This window comes from Hyperoodon ampullatus, assembly GCF_949752795.1.
Source record: "Hyperoodon ampullatus genome assembly, chromosome: 12".
Lineage (NCBI taxonomy): Eukaryota > Metazoa > Chordata > Mammalia > Artiodactyla > Ziphiidae > Hyperoodon > Hyperoodon ampullatus.
The window spans coordinates 56,664,014-56,679,385 of NC_136925.1; the positions used below are offsets into that span (position 1 = coordinate 56,664,014).

General features: G+C 36.5%; 1 protein-coding gene across 2 annotated transcripts in view; it reads left to right on the forward strand.

Moving 5' to 3' along the window:
- Window positions 1–15,372, forward strand: part of LAMA2 (laminin subunit alpha 2) — a gene marked incomplete at its 5' end in the record, with an annotated part of 604,254 nt that overhangs the window by 423,177 nt on the left and 165,705 nt on the right. For both annotated transcript variants that reach the window (XM_079716968.1, XM_079716967.1), the window contains one exon: window positions 4,175–4,309. In XM_079716968.1, coding sequence (XP_079573094.1) covers window positions 4,175–4,309 — 135 coding nt within the window. The remainder of the gene's footprint in view (window positions 1–4,174; window positions 4,310–15,372) is intronic.

Here is a 15,372-nt window from a genome sequence, read left to right on the forward strand (position 1 = left end):
CGGTTAACACTGTTGCCTAAACAGACCTAAACTCAGGTTAGGTTGTAGGTAGAAATGGAAACTATTCAGTGCTGAATATGTGGTTCTCTGCAATAAGATCATGGAAGTCAGAAATTCACAGGTGATCTCCTAATGATATTTTGCTCATTTCATCTTGTTTCCCCTTTCCATCATGTTTTATTAGGGCTTCTGGCTCACAGTTGAATGGCTAGTGTGTACTGGATCACCACTCACAAGCCATCAATTGGCCATCAACAATAATTTTTTAAATCCTCAAACAGTACCTATTATCAACTCATAAAACTCAAACGACAAAATAGTGAGACTAGACTTTTTTTCTTGCACATGCACATTTCTAGGAATGTTCTTTACCACTTCAGTTACACATGGAAGACCCAAAGACTCTTTTCATATACATTAAAATATTAAAGAACATGGTATAGGTAAGTGGCATACATTGTCATTTTGTTTCCCAATACAGTGTAGAACAATCACTGTTGCCTTTGTTTTCAGTGTATTCTCGATGACTATATCTAAAAAATTATCTGGAATAGAGGCACCCATATTGATTTATTGTATTTCAAGCACTACACACACATCATCTCATTTAATCCTCACAACCCTATTAAAAAACACACACAAAACTGACCATTTATTGAGTGCCTACTGTATCCTGCACAATGTCAAGTGCATTCGCTAATACACTTACACCAACATCATTAAGCACATTATAATTCCCATTTTATGGGTGAGGAAATGGAAGCTCAGGCAGGTTCGGAAACCTGACCTTTATCACACAGTTGGAAAACAGCAAAACAGCAATCTGAACCTACCTAAGTCTGTTTCAAAAAACCTAGCTACATTAAAAGTCAACTAGTAAGTTATACACCATCCTTACATTCCACGTGAGGAAGCTTCAGCCCACAGTATTTAAAACCTGCATAAGTCATATGCAGTAAGTGGTGAAACAGGAATTAAACCTAGGATTGTCTGATTGCAAAACCCATGTAAAGATACAAGATAGTGTTTTTAATGGCAACAGCACAAGTATCTTTTTTTTTGTTGTTGTTAAACTCTGCGTTATGTAACCCGGCACCTGGAGCATGTTGACTCTTTACTCTCTTTGTCTCCCATTCCCTTCTCTCCTCCCTCCCACATTTTTGTGCAATTTGCTTCTAACATTATGATGGGATACCATATTATGAAAACAAATTAAAGATGGAAGGAGAGCAGAAGGAAATTGAGCTCTGAATAATTTCAGCACAAGGCAAGAAGAGAACTTTGGAGAAGTTTGAGTTAGGAAAAAAAAAGGGATAAGATTAGGACAGTGTTTATGTACTTGCTTTTCTGTAATTCTTTATTTTGTTCCAGAAGGAATTTTAGACGGGACTTTAAAAAGTAGCTATTATCTTTCCTCTTTTTTTCCCAACTCAAATATAATCATTCTCATGAATTTTGCCCCAGCTGACTGACAAGAAAAATGTCTGATTTTGAAAAACATCCTCAAATATTTGAAAAATGGAAAAAATAAATACAGGGTCCATGAAAGTAGGAGATTAAAGAGAAATAAATATGTCTCATTCCTTTACAAAGTGTGTTTGAACTTTCTAATCCTTGTGTTGCGGAATAGACTCTCTCTCTTTTTTTTTTTCTAACTCAGAAGTTTATAAGGACGCAAAATTAATCTAGAGTGTTAGAACTGTAGAAACTTCAGAAATCAACTGAATTAATACATCTGCTCATTTGTGGGATGAGGAAACCACATCTCAATGACACCAAACGACTTGCCTGTATCCCTCAGGCAAAACTAACTAGTAAAATCAAGGCTTCCATATTCATTGATGTTACAGTACCAGAGTCTGTACGCCCTTCAAAGACACACATTCCCAGCAGGGAATGAGGAGTGTGCCAGTGACTCTCAATCCTGGCTGCTTATTAGACCCTCCTGAGAGTTTTACAACAAACCCTGGCCCTAGTCTCCACCAATTATATTAGAATCTCTGGGGGCAGAGCCAGGTATCTGTATTTAAAGCTCCTCAGACGATTCTATGTGCAACCAGGGTTGAGAATCACATAGATAGGCCAAAAAGCTTCCACACAGGCTTGACTTGGAGCCCAGACTTTTACCCGCACTGGAGTACTTTTCTACTTTGTCCTACTCTTTCCAGAGAAGAGCCATAGTAATAAGAGAAACTGGGTGTAAACTTTACCTGCAGTGCTCACCTTCAGATTTCATTCCATAACATTGAATTTCATATGATTCCTCAATGAAAAGTACCATTTCTTTTTTTTTTTTTTTTTTTTTTTTTTTTTTTTTTTTTTTTTTTTTTTTTTTTGCGGTAGGCGGGCCTCTCACTGTTGTGGCCTCTCCCCTTGCGGAGCACAGGCTCCGGAGCACAGGCTCAGTGGCCATGGCTCACGGGCCCAGCCGCTCCGCGGCATGTGGGATCTTCCCAGACCGGGGCACGAACCCGTGTCCCCTGCATCGGCAGGCGGACTCTCAACCACTGCGCCACCAGGGAAGCCCGAAAAGTACCATTTCTTAATGTTATTCTTCTTCTAAGACTTTTTTTAAACTTTTGTTTGATATAAAAAGTAGAGCTAGGAACTCTCAATTTGTGTGATTTTTAAAGACACACACACACACATGTGCACACACACACACACACACCAAGCAAATATACCAGTAAAATAACAATAATTATATAGGTATCCAACGATGAAATCTATATAAAGAAAATCCAATTTTATTCTACAGTCAGCACACACCAGAACTGGAACAACCCATACTATGTAACATTTTTAAACACACCTTGGATTGTTTCTTCAGTTATGCTTAAATGAATTCCTCAGCCATAATTTCCAGACCTTATTTGGTAACAATGGCAAAACTGAACCTTTATTTTGAAGAATATGAATAAACTTATTAAAATATCTTAGGTCCACTATAAGACAAATAGGACTCAAAATATTTTGAATACTATTCCCAGTTTTATCAGCTTGCTCAAATCCAGGATATTATTAAATCTCATTAGCATTTCTTATAGGCTGAGATAAAAGCAGAGAGACTCTTAAATGCTTAACTGAAGTACTCTCACATTATCCAAATCCAAACAAACAAGGAGAGTGCTGACCATTGATCGTTTTTCTTCTAAGGAACGTCTACTTACTCCACTCTGGATGACCTAGTCCAGAACCAAAAGGATGCAAAGGCATTAAGAAGTTCTTAATTCACTATTTTTTCCCCTGCTTATTCAGCAATCATTTTCTCATCAATGGGAGCAAAATATCCTGTGAAAAAAATTTTACATAGCTAATATCCCTTTATAACCTTCACTGGAATCTGGAAAACTAACTCCTATCTCTTACTCATAAATCAAACAATGGCTAATAAATGCAGCAGCTTTGCACACCAAGAGATCTGAGCCCAAAACACAAGACTCTTCTTATTCCCTCTTCAGAGCTATGGGCTTTCTTTCAAAGAGCCAGAGATGTTTCTTGATACATTTACATAATAAACCCGAATGAAGATGGAAGTCTTGATTTTGCATATGTCAGCTTTGCTAGCAGTTTCCTGTTTGCTCTCAGATTTTTATTGCAAAATGAAAAAACTAGATCAAGGAAAGATACATTTTATTGGTGGCCTAATATTCCCAAGACATGTAGAGCTTTTATTATTTTGAATTTCTTACTTTTATAGTCTTCAGATTATACCGATATAAATAACACGACCGTGACACTTTTTTATTTAATTAATTTTTTTCTGAGTCTCATTGGACATTTCCTAGTTACCCATCAAGCACAGTGGAAGCAGATTTTAGGTTGTCAAGGACATTGGAATTCTCTCTTTAGTCCATATGACAATTTTATTTAAAAACAAACTTCTTTTTCAAGAAAAAGAAGACTATTTGAAGTTTGTCCAGGCTGAGTGGTATTTGCAAATGACAGCTTTCCTTTGCTAAAGTCTGATGACACAGATGCTGCTTGTATACTCTATGGACCAGGCAGAATACACATTAGGAATCAAAAGTGACATTCATTGTTTCTAAGTGGTGTTGTCTTTACTGCTGATGGGGGGGGAAAGAAATCCTTCTTTTTAACTACTGAAGAACCCAAGTGTTGCTAAAGAAAGATTTCCAAGTTGGCTGTCCTAATTGGCTTCGTTTTCTTTCAGGCATGCATGTCAGGATTTTATCGACTGCGTTCTGAGCCAGGTAGCCATACCCCTGGACCAGTCCTGGGCACCTGTGTTCCATGTCAGTGTCATGGACACAGCAGCCTGTGTGACCCTGAAACCTCCATATGCCAGGTATTCATCTGAGCCTTTCTTGAACAAAGCCCATGTGCTCATTTCTCTTTACACATATTCATATACTGAGTGCAGAGGTCAGCTAACCTGCAGGGGACTTAACTGAATGTGTGTGTGTGTGTGTGTGTGAAACAAAATGTGGGAAAAAAATACATTTACCATATTATGCATTTTTTAAAGTAATTAAAAAGTTACAACTGGAAAAACCACTGCTCATGCAAGAAAATAGTACATTATTATCAACAGCATCATAGACAAATACCAGACAACATAACGATTTATTTAAAAATCACATGAGGGTTTTTTTCTGATTATAAATAAAAATAAGCTCTTCGTAAGACATTTGGAAATCATAAAAAAGTGTTAAAGAAAAAAATAAAAGTCACCCAAAATTGAACATAAGATAAACATTTAATATTTTATGTGTTTCCCACCAATTTTATGTATGTGTTTATAAAGAAGATTTATATAACACCATAGGTGTAGTTTTATGTTCTGGATTTTAAAAAATGTACATATCATGAGCATATTATGTTGTTAAATAGTCTCTAAAATCTTTACAATCTTTGATTTGATATCCCATAATTTAACCATTTCTTTAAAACAGTTTACTGCTCTTATTTTTTTGTTGTTGTTATTACATTCCTGCTAACACTCTACTCTGTCACCCCGGAACAATCAGGACTGTGGAGAAATTCAGGTTTCCTGTGTCACCACTTAGGGTCCCCAGACTCTAGTCCCCAGGCAACTCTGGGTGTCTCCTCTGCTGAACTCACTTCCGACCTCTCCTCATCTCCTGAAACTCTTTCATGGAGCTTTGTGGAACTCATGACCAGACATCAGCAAACTCCCCTACATAATCTCCCTCTTCTTTTGAGGTCATCTTTATTTGCTCAAACTGAAACCTGGTTTCCCAACACACTACTCCCTTGGCAGTGCTCTCAAGTGGAAGCCGCTGTTTTTTCTCACACTCTTCATTTCCCTGAGCCTGAGGGCAGGGCAGTGGTCCTGCTCCTCGCTGCCACTTTCAGGTCATCCTTGTTTTCTCTTCTGTAACAACACCTAGTTTTGAATCTCAGGTCTCCATCCATTTGCCCCCTACACCTGCTTGTTGAAGCCATTTACTAACCCTCAGGTCACCCACCTCATTCCTTGAAGATTTTTCCTTTGTATCATTGCCGTTCACTCTAGCACCACTCCTATCATAATTCCTGGTGATTTTGATGCCCATAAAATGGACTCTTCCCATGTCTTGTCCTCACTCCATGAGTCTGAGAACTTGTCATTACCAGGAACTGAGTGCCTCTATAGTCTCAATGTCAACTATTCTCTCTTTGACAACCGTTTCTTTTCTTTCCAGTTCACTTCTTCTTAGTACTTCAATGTCAACATTTTGTCTCGTCATCGACACTCACATCTTTATCTTTCCTTATGTTTCTCATGCCCTCACTTTCTTAAGCAGCTTAATATTCATGACCCTTTTTTTTTCCTGGCTGTGTTGGATCTTCGTTGCTGTGCACAGACTTTCTCTAGTTGCGGCGAGTGCAGGCTTCTCATTGCGGTGGCTCCTCTCGTTGCAGAGCACGGGCTCTAGGTGCGCGGGCTTCAGTAGTTGCAGCACACAGGTTCAGTAGTTGCGGCTTGTGGGCTCTTGAGCACAGGCTCAGTAGTTGTGGTACACGGGCTTAGTTGCTCTGTGGCATGTGGGATCTTCCTGGACCAGGGATCGAACCCATGTCCCCTGCATTGGCAGGCGGATTCTTAAGCACTGCACCACCAGGGAAGTCCCATGACCCTTCTTTAATATCACTGTTTTGTAATGTTCATTTCTCTTATTACCACTCCTTTAGGAATAGGTTAAATCCTACTCCTCCAATACCTATGCCTTCTAATCTGAATGTGGCTCTGGAAAATAGTCGACTATGCTGATTAGTCTCACTGTATGTTCACTATCACTCACTTCAAAGGGAACCTTTATTCTGCTCTTCCATCATGCCACGTTTCTCCAGTCCAGTGCCTCTCTCCCATTCCTGCATGATAATTTCCTACCTTCTCATCTCTCTTCAAATCCCAAACCCTTCCCAGACCCATTTCCATCCTTACTTTCAGTTGATGGCCTTGTTTCTTCTTATTTCACTGAGAAATTATAAACAATCAGAAGAGAACTAACCCAAGCTCCCACTAACACATGCAGCTACCTTTCTGCATCTGTGTGCAATTACTCTGGTTTTTCCACCAATTTGGATGAACTGTTCCTGTTTGTAGAAAAGACCAACTCTGCCACCTATGCTCTAGATCCCAGCCCTCCCTCCCACTCAAGGACATCACTCTGATTCAAGGACATCACTCTAGCCATGCCTATTCTCCCCTCCCTTCTGAATCACTTTTTGGTACTTCTTCTATCTTAAAAAAACATAAATAAACAAACAAATAAATAAATCTCTCTTGACTTCACTTCCCCTCTTGATTTTTACCACTTCATTCCTCTCCTTTCACATAGAGAAGAGTTTATACTCTTGTCTACAATTTCTCTCCTACCATTCTCCCTTGAACTACTAAAATCAGGCTTTTCCTCCACCACTATATGCATACCAACTACTAGTGTTCAGCTCTTCATTGCACTTGATTTATCAGCAGCATTTGCTCCTCTGAAGCAGCCATTCCTCTCGAAGCTTTTGTTCAGTTTGCTTTTCTGGGCATGATATTCTAGGGTTTTTCAAGCTAGATGGCTGCTCCTTCTCAGTCCTCTTTGCTGTTTTCTCCTCATTACCTGAAATCAATATACTGGTGTTCCTAGGATTCAATCCTTGGAGCAATTTGCTTGTCTGACTACACTCATTCTCATGGTGATCTCACCCAGGCAATGACTTTAAATATCTATACTGAGATCTCACAATATTTACCATTATTTCTATGATTAAATTTTAGATCCAACTCTTTAATCTTTACAGAATTTATTATAATGTGAGGAGATAATTTTCCTTCAATATGTTACTTTAAAGAAACATTTATTTGTTAATATTTCCTTTTCTCCTTGACACATCATGGTATCTGAATATATACACTTTTGTTCATTTTAAGATATGTTTAAAGGATCATCTATTCTTTTCTGCTTACCTTTTATTTCCTATTATAATGTTCTGATTACCTTCATTTTATAGTACGTTATAAATTCTGGTAAAGTAAGACCCTTTACTACTCTTCTTTGCCTAATTTTCTTAACTTGATGTACTTATATATTCTTCCAAATGACATTTTGATTCACTATTTTAATCTCTTCCCCAAAAAATATTACTGGAATTTTTAATGAAAATGCATTAAACCTCTTTGTAAAGAATTGCTATCTTTACAGTATTCAGCTTTCCTCCCTAAACCCAGGAATGATACTCTTCTCTATTCAAACATTTTATGTCTCACAGTTTTTAATATTATCCATATGGGATATGCATTTGTTATATTAAAATTATTGCTATTTATCTAACATTTTCTTTTTAATGGTGAGCATTACATTTTTTTTGTTCCAGTATATTTATTAACTGGTCATTACTGGTAAATATTGACAAAATATATTTTTTACATGTGTTTGATATCCAGCCACTTTTTTTTCTAGTTCTAGAAGTTTCTTGCTTGATTCTTTCAGTTATTTTTATATTTACAACAATAATACTTGCAATAACTATAATTGTGTCTTCCTTGCCAGAGCTATATCTAGTATAATAATTTCATTGTTTGCATTGATTAAGTCTCCCCAAAAATGTTAAATAGGAGGGTAGTCAGCTTCCTATCTTATTGCTGATTTTAATACAAAAGCCTCAGGTCTTTCACCACGAAGTATGATGCTGGTGATTAGTTTAAGGTAAATATTTTTTATCATGTTAAGAAAACTTCTTTTTATTACTGACTTCTTAAATATATCTTCTTTCAATCAAGACAGAGTATGGAAATTTATCATATGCTTATTTGTGAGGACTGGAGTGGAGGTGAAGGTCTTACCCATCCTTGAATTCTTGAAATAATCATGATTTGGTTTAAGTGTAGCATTTTTTTCACCAATCTACTGGCTTGTAAAATTCAATAGATAATTTCAGGGAGGTGGTTAACTTATGCATTCTTAAGTGGGAATTAAATGCATTTTTCTTTCTTATGCAATAGTCGCTGGAATCTTTAATAGTAATGTCACTCCATGTGAATAATTTAGAAGCATTCACAAAATATACAGTTTACTTTCATTTTTATTTAGAATAAAAAGTTGCTGTCATTATATTGTCCTGTTTTGACCAATAGCCTATTATATCTATTTTTGTGCCTTAAGGATCCTTATTAGAGGTCTATTTTCTGAGATATCCCTAGATGAAGTAAAAAATAAATACATAGGTGCATCAAACATGCACAGTTAGTACAAATTGCTGTGCTCTGAATTTTTATATTTTCCTTCAGGGAACTTATAACTTCTGAATTTAGACAACTTTGTTTATCTTTGAAACAGCCCCATGAGGCAAATAGAAAATAGCTATTATTACTCCGATGCTATAACTGAGGCAACTGAAGCATACTGATTTCTTTACTATTTGTACTGTGTTTCCCAGTTTAATATCATATCCACTACACAGTGCAATGCCCTCTATGATGGTATAGTGGTTATAAGCATGACTCTGATCAGACTGCCTTGATTCAAATCCTGGCTTCATCCCTTTTGGGCTGTGTGGGCCTAGTCAATTTATTTAGCCTCAGTGGTGTCTTAATTTCCTCACTTATAAAATGAAGATAAGAATAATACCTACTCATACAGTTTTTCTATGGATTCAGTGAAATACTAGATAAAAGGCTTAGAACATTAATTAGCACATGATAAGCTCTATAGTGGAAGTGATAGCTATGATGATTGTTGATGATAAAGATGATCATTACCATACATGTTAGCCACTATTTATAGTCTAAGAACCAATCGGATGATAAATAATCAAAAATTAATGTAAAAACCACTGTTATATCCAGCACTATACTAGATTTTCTCACTTGTTTTTCTTTTTTCTTTATTCCTTTCTTCAAAAATAAGGGGTAGAGAAGAAACAAAACTATAGAAAACTTCACAGCCTAGGCATTTCAACTGTTAAATAAAACCCACATCATTTTTCTCTTCACAATTCCTCATGACACTTACAAGAGAGCTGTTGCTTCTTTGTAGGTGCTAATAATTCCTACACATAGGCATGTTATTACCAATAGCTCAGTGACCATTACCCCTTAAAGAAAATTTTCTTCAAAATGGAGGAGTAAAACCTACATAATATTGAACCCCAAGCCAGAAGGGGGAGAAGAGGTAGGTGAATTAATACTAATCAGTACACACATACACAATCACATAGATAGATAGATAGATAGATAGATAGAGTTTTCAGAGTTTATATAACACACACACATCTATGCCTATATTTATTTATAAACATATATATTCTCATATCACTATAGCTCTATAGTCAATATTATTTGTCCTATATTTTACGTGGAAAAATTGAAGTCCCAGCTAGTGCAAATAACTTCTCAAGACCAAATGGTCTGTGAAAATATTTTCACTCTATCACAATTCTTATTTTAAAATGAAAAGGATAAAATAAATCTCTATCATTGATCTGCCCTGTTGTCTGTAACATTTCAGTATCTGTGGTTAATCAATTAGCTATATCCTCAGTAAATAATCTCATAACTATAATCTACTGTATTTAAGGTGTTTTATAAACCTTATCTTATTTAATCTATCTGACCTCTTACCAAGATAGGAATCATTAGAATTTTATTATAACTCTGAAAATTAATCCTAAAAAAAGTTAACTTACAGAGCCTTGGCTAAAAAGCATTAGACTTGGGTTTCAAATCCACTGCAACATGGTACCTGGAGATTGTGAGAGAGAGTAATCACACTTTTAGCTGATTAAATGAGTTTGATTTGAAGGTCCAGGTGAATTATACCCTAGAATACTGATAGAATCTGCAGTGTGATTAAGAGCCATATATGAAAAATATTTGCAAAATCATGAAAATATGAAATTTGTCACAGGATGGAAAGCAGTGAAATGTCATTCCAGGTTTTTGTTTTTGTTTTTGTTTTGCGGTACGTGGGCCTCTCACTGTTGTGGCCTCTCTTGTTGAGGAGCACAGGCTCCAGATGCGCAGGCTCAGCGGCCATGGCTCACAGACCCAGCCGCTCCGCGGCATGTGGGATCTTCCCGGACCGGAGCACGAACCTGTGTCCCCTGCATCGGCAGGCGGACTCTCAACCACTGCGCCACCAGGGAAGCCCCATTCCAAGTTTTATAAAGGAAAGTATTGTAGAATATGAGAAACAGATTGATTTCGATCTCCAGTGAAACATAAACAGTGCTTATTAGGAATCAGAATAGGTTCTCTCAAAAACAAAACATATCAAACTAATTGCTAGAGTTACTATGTATATAATATCTGAGACTCTAGGTCCCTGAATCTCAGTATAATTTCAAATTCATCAGACAGTGTGATAAATCATATGTCAAATTTAGTAAAAATGGTAACAGCTACCATGTGTCCAACCGTATATATGTACCAGAACCAGGGCTTGCCACTGTAGATAGATCTTTTCTCATTTATTCTTACAGTAAATTTATGAGACAGACAGGATTATTCCTTCTAATACAGTTGATGAACTGATGCTGAGAGAAATTGTATAATTTGCTTAAGTCATAAGCCTATAAGGGTTAGATCTATGGTTCAAACTCTGGTTTGTTTAAATAGGCATTTGATAGAATGTTTCATTATATCCTCACAGACATCATTGAAAATATGGTCCAAGTGGTAATCAGTTAACAGAAGTTAGAAGTTGCTGAACAGCCTGACCTCAAATAAGCTCTAGAGATGTCTCCAATGATGAGGCATAGGATTTGTTCTTGACCCTGTCATTTTCAACATCTTTATCAGTGATTTGGATGAGACCTATCAAATATTCATATGATGTAAAGCTAGAAGTTATACCTACTGTGTTGAATGGTGGTCAAGAATCAAAAAGAGCCTGGTAGGTGGAACTATGAGCTACAATTAACGAGATGAAATTAATAGAATAGGTTTTGAACTTAGGTAGGCTCACTTGTTTATTCATCCTTGAGGCATTTGTTAATAAGTATTTCCAAAGTTCAGGCACTGTGGTGGGTGCTGGGAAAATAATGATGAGGAATGTGTGAACATTGCCCTCTAGGAGTTTATATTCTAGTGTTTAAGGGAAAGAACAAAGGAAATGACACATAGTAGCAATTTCTGTGAAATAGGAGTTCTTACTTGACTACAGATTCATTTGTATGAGATCAAGATCAAGGAAGGAAGTACATTAAATATATTTGCAAAATTTATAATCTCTATTTTAAGAGAAATTCTGAGTAACCAGGGTTGTTAGCTGTTTAGCTTGGGGGAAAAAAGATATTTAGATTGAAAAAAGATTTAGGAAATAATAGTGTTCTTTAGATATTTGAGGACTTTCCCCAGGAAATGGGAATTAGACTTAATCTGCATAGCTTCAGAAGGCTGAATTTGGATCACTGACTAAGAATTAGAGTGAAATAAGTTTTCATTCAGCATAAGGAAAAACTTTATAGCTTGTAGTTATACACAATGAAAAGGGCTGCCTTATAAGAATCCATGCATTTAATAATATGTCAAGGAATGTGTAGAGGCATCCCTATAAGGAAAGAGGGTTAAGTAACTTCTCACCTTAGTTTTAAGATACCAAATATAAATATAATATTCATTTGATCTAGTGGAAAGAATATATGCCACCAGTTTTCCCATGTACAAAAAACAAAAACAAATGTCATATATTCTAATCTACTATTGAAAAGATAGTAGCACATGTTAATCTTGAGATAATTAAACTTCTCATTAGGCATCTAAAACTTTTTCCTAAAGATTAATTTCTATACAAGAGAAATATTATGTCCACTATTTCAGAGCAGACAGGAAAGTCATACGAAAGGTCGATGTCAAAAAGTTTCAAAAATAGCATCATGATTTATGTGCTGTGTTTGTGGACCTAACAGGGACATTTGATTCCGTTAACCAAGTTTAGTATGTCAGCAACCCTGTGAAAGATTGACTGTCCAAAGAAAGTTAAAATATTTGCTTTCTCTGTGAAGAAATTATACAGAGTTGTAGGTATAAAAGAGGCAAACCATATTTTTCAGAGGCAAACCATATTTTTCAATCTCTGTATTTTTAGTAATGATTAGCATTATTGTTTTGATTCCGTTATCAATGTTATAGGAGGTTACATAAAATAACTCATGCAGTTAGCTTTTTTACAAAGGCAAAAGCTGACAATTATTGTTCTAGATTCCATATATTTGGGGGCACATGTTCATTTCTGTAACTATAAAGTATGTTCTTAAAACACTCCCCATTTGACACTTATTCATCATTTGGCACCTTGCTGAAAGATTTGAGACTGCAATGCATAGATAATTATTTTATCTTGGAACCATTATCACTCACCATGCTACTGTTAAATATGGAATGGCTATTTTATTGCTAAAAGAGAGTGGTTCCTTTGGATGGTTGAATAAAAGAGGATTATGGTACTTAAATCAATATCCAAATATGACAAATCCTCTTTCCCTACTAACCACCTTTCTGCAAAGTCATCAGACTTGAAGCTTGGCCTTTTACATCTTAAGAAGCCTGACCAGTTTCCTCTATAATACCTAGAACATGCATTCATTTATGTAGTCATTCAAAATAGTCATTGAGGGCTTCCCTGGTGGCACAGTGGTTGAGAGTCCGCCTGCCGATGCAGGGGACACGGGTTCGTGCCCTGGTTGGGGAAGATCCCACATGCCGCGGAGCGGCTGGGCCCGTGAGCCATGGCCGCTGAGCCTGTGAGTCTGGAGCCTGCGCTCCGCAACGGGAGAGGCCACAACAGTGAGAGGCCCGCGTACCGCCAAAAAAAAAAAAAAAAAAAAAAGTCATTGAATGTCAATATATTTCAGTCACTGTGTTGAGCTAGATGGAGCATTTAGCCCAGACTTCGGGCATCAGGGAATGTTTATTAGAGAAAGCAACAGTGAAAATGAGAGCTGAATGAATAGGTGTTAACCAGGCAAGAGGAGGAAAAACATTCCAGAGCAAGGGATTTGCATATGAAAATTCCTAGAGGTGAGAGAGCACTGCATAATTTGAGAATTTCAGATGGCCGCATATGGGTTTAGCATATAGTGCAAAGTTTACAGTGGCTAGACAGAAGGCTGGAGGGGTAAACAGAAGTCAGATTATAAAGGTCTTCCTTGCCATGCAGGAGAGATGATAGTGAATGAAATGGGAAATGCAGGAGTATTAGCAGGTTTTAAAAAAGATGAGCTTGATTTTTGACATCTCAAATTCAAATGCTTTTGCATTATGCAATAAGACCTAGCTAAGAAGCAATTAGAAACGTAAGTCTGGAACTCATTAGAGATAGATATCTAGGCAGAATATATAAAATTTAGAGCTTGGGGTACATAGAAGATAGCTGAAGTTCTAGTAACAGTTAAAATCACCAAGGTAGAAAATGTAGGAAAGAAAAGAGATAAGAGCCAAAATTAGAATCAAGGATCCCAGTCTTACTCAACAGAAAGGGGAAGAAGAATCAATGAAGGAAGGTTAGAAAGAGTAGCCATAGAGGTAGGAAAACAATCTACATACTGTACTATTAAAGAATCCATAGGAAGAGGAAATTTCAAAGAAACAGTGGCCAGAAATATCAGCTGCTGCAGATAATTCATATATCATGAAGACTGATTATTGTCAGTAAATTTTGATTTAGCAACAAAGATCTTATGCATGAGTCTGGACTTATCTTTCAATAGTGAAATCAGAAGCCTGTTTGGGGGAGGGGAACAGACAAGTTAGGAGTCTGGAATGAACATGTACACACCACTATATATAAAATAGATAAACAGAAAGGACCTACTATATAGCACAGGGAACTATACTCAATATCTTGTAATAACCTATAATGGAAAATAATAAATATATACATATATATATATATATATATATATATATATATATATATATATATATATATATATATATATATAGAGAGAGAGAGAGAGAGAGAGAGAGAGAGAGAGAGAGAGAGAGAGGCTGTTTAAAGAATGAAGAGGTGAAAGGGAGATGAGGAAGTAGAGACCAGCAATGTGAACAATGCTTTTAGAAAGCCTATCAAACATAGGATGAAAGTTCTCCAGAAACCCCAGAGATTTTTTTAAGATAAGAAAAGCTTGACCAACCTCAACTGTCAATGGAAATAAGCCATCAAAAAAGGAGAAAATGCAGGTGCTGGAGGAAATGGGAGACAGGAGGGCCTTCTTCCTAAACCAGAGTTTAGGAAGAGAGCAGCTTTAGACAGAGAACAACACACCACTTCTTGTGGACAGAACTAAATGTCGAAGGGATGGAAAGTAATGCAGACAAGATGGTGTGTTGTTTGGCAGGAAGCTAAGGGAACACCCAATGAGGGCTTCCTTTTCCCTGAAAATAGAGGGCTAACATCTGCTGAGAGTGAGGTGGAGAATTAGAAGATTTGAGATTTGCATCCTATCATATAGAAAACTGGATCCATTTAAGAGTGAATTATAAAATCTATCTGTAAGTAACACAATGTATTTTCAAATATAACAAAAAAGAATGAAAAAGAAATCCCATGGTATTCTAAAATTCATGGTGATAATGGCATGGTTTCTCCCCAGAGAATGTTTATGTTTTTTATAAACATAAAAAAAGTCAGAGGAAGAGACTTCAGTTATTGTTTGTGGTGAATGACCACACATACCATACCAAACACTGGCCATTAGATGACACATGAAAAATAAATATGTTCTAGATTAATTGAATAAAGCAAAGAGCCCAGCATATGGAAAATTTACTGTAGAGCTCACAGGTGGCTATGTGGTTCCAGCTGAGCTGATCAGGAGATGGGTTCACTAGCATATATATACATTTATTTTGTTACTGACATTTTTGCTTCTTAACCTTTTAAAAAATACTATTTATAAGAAATTACCCTTCTG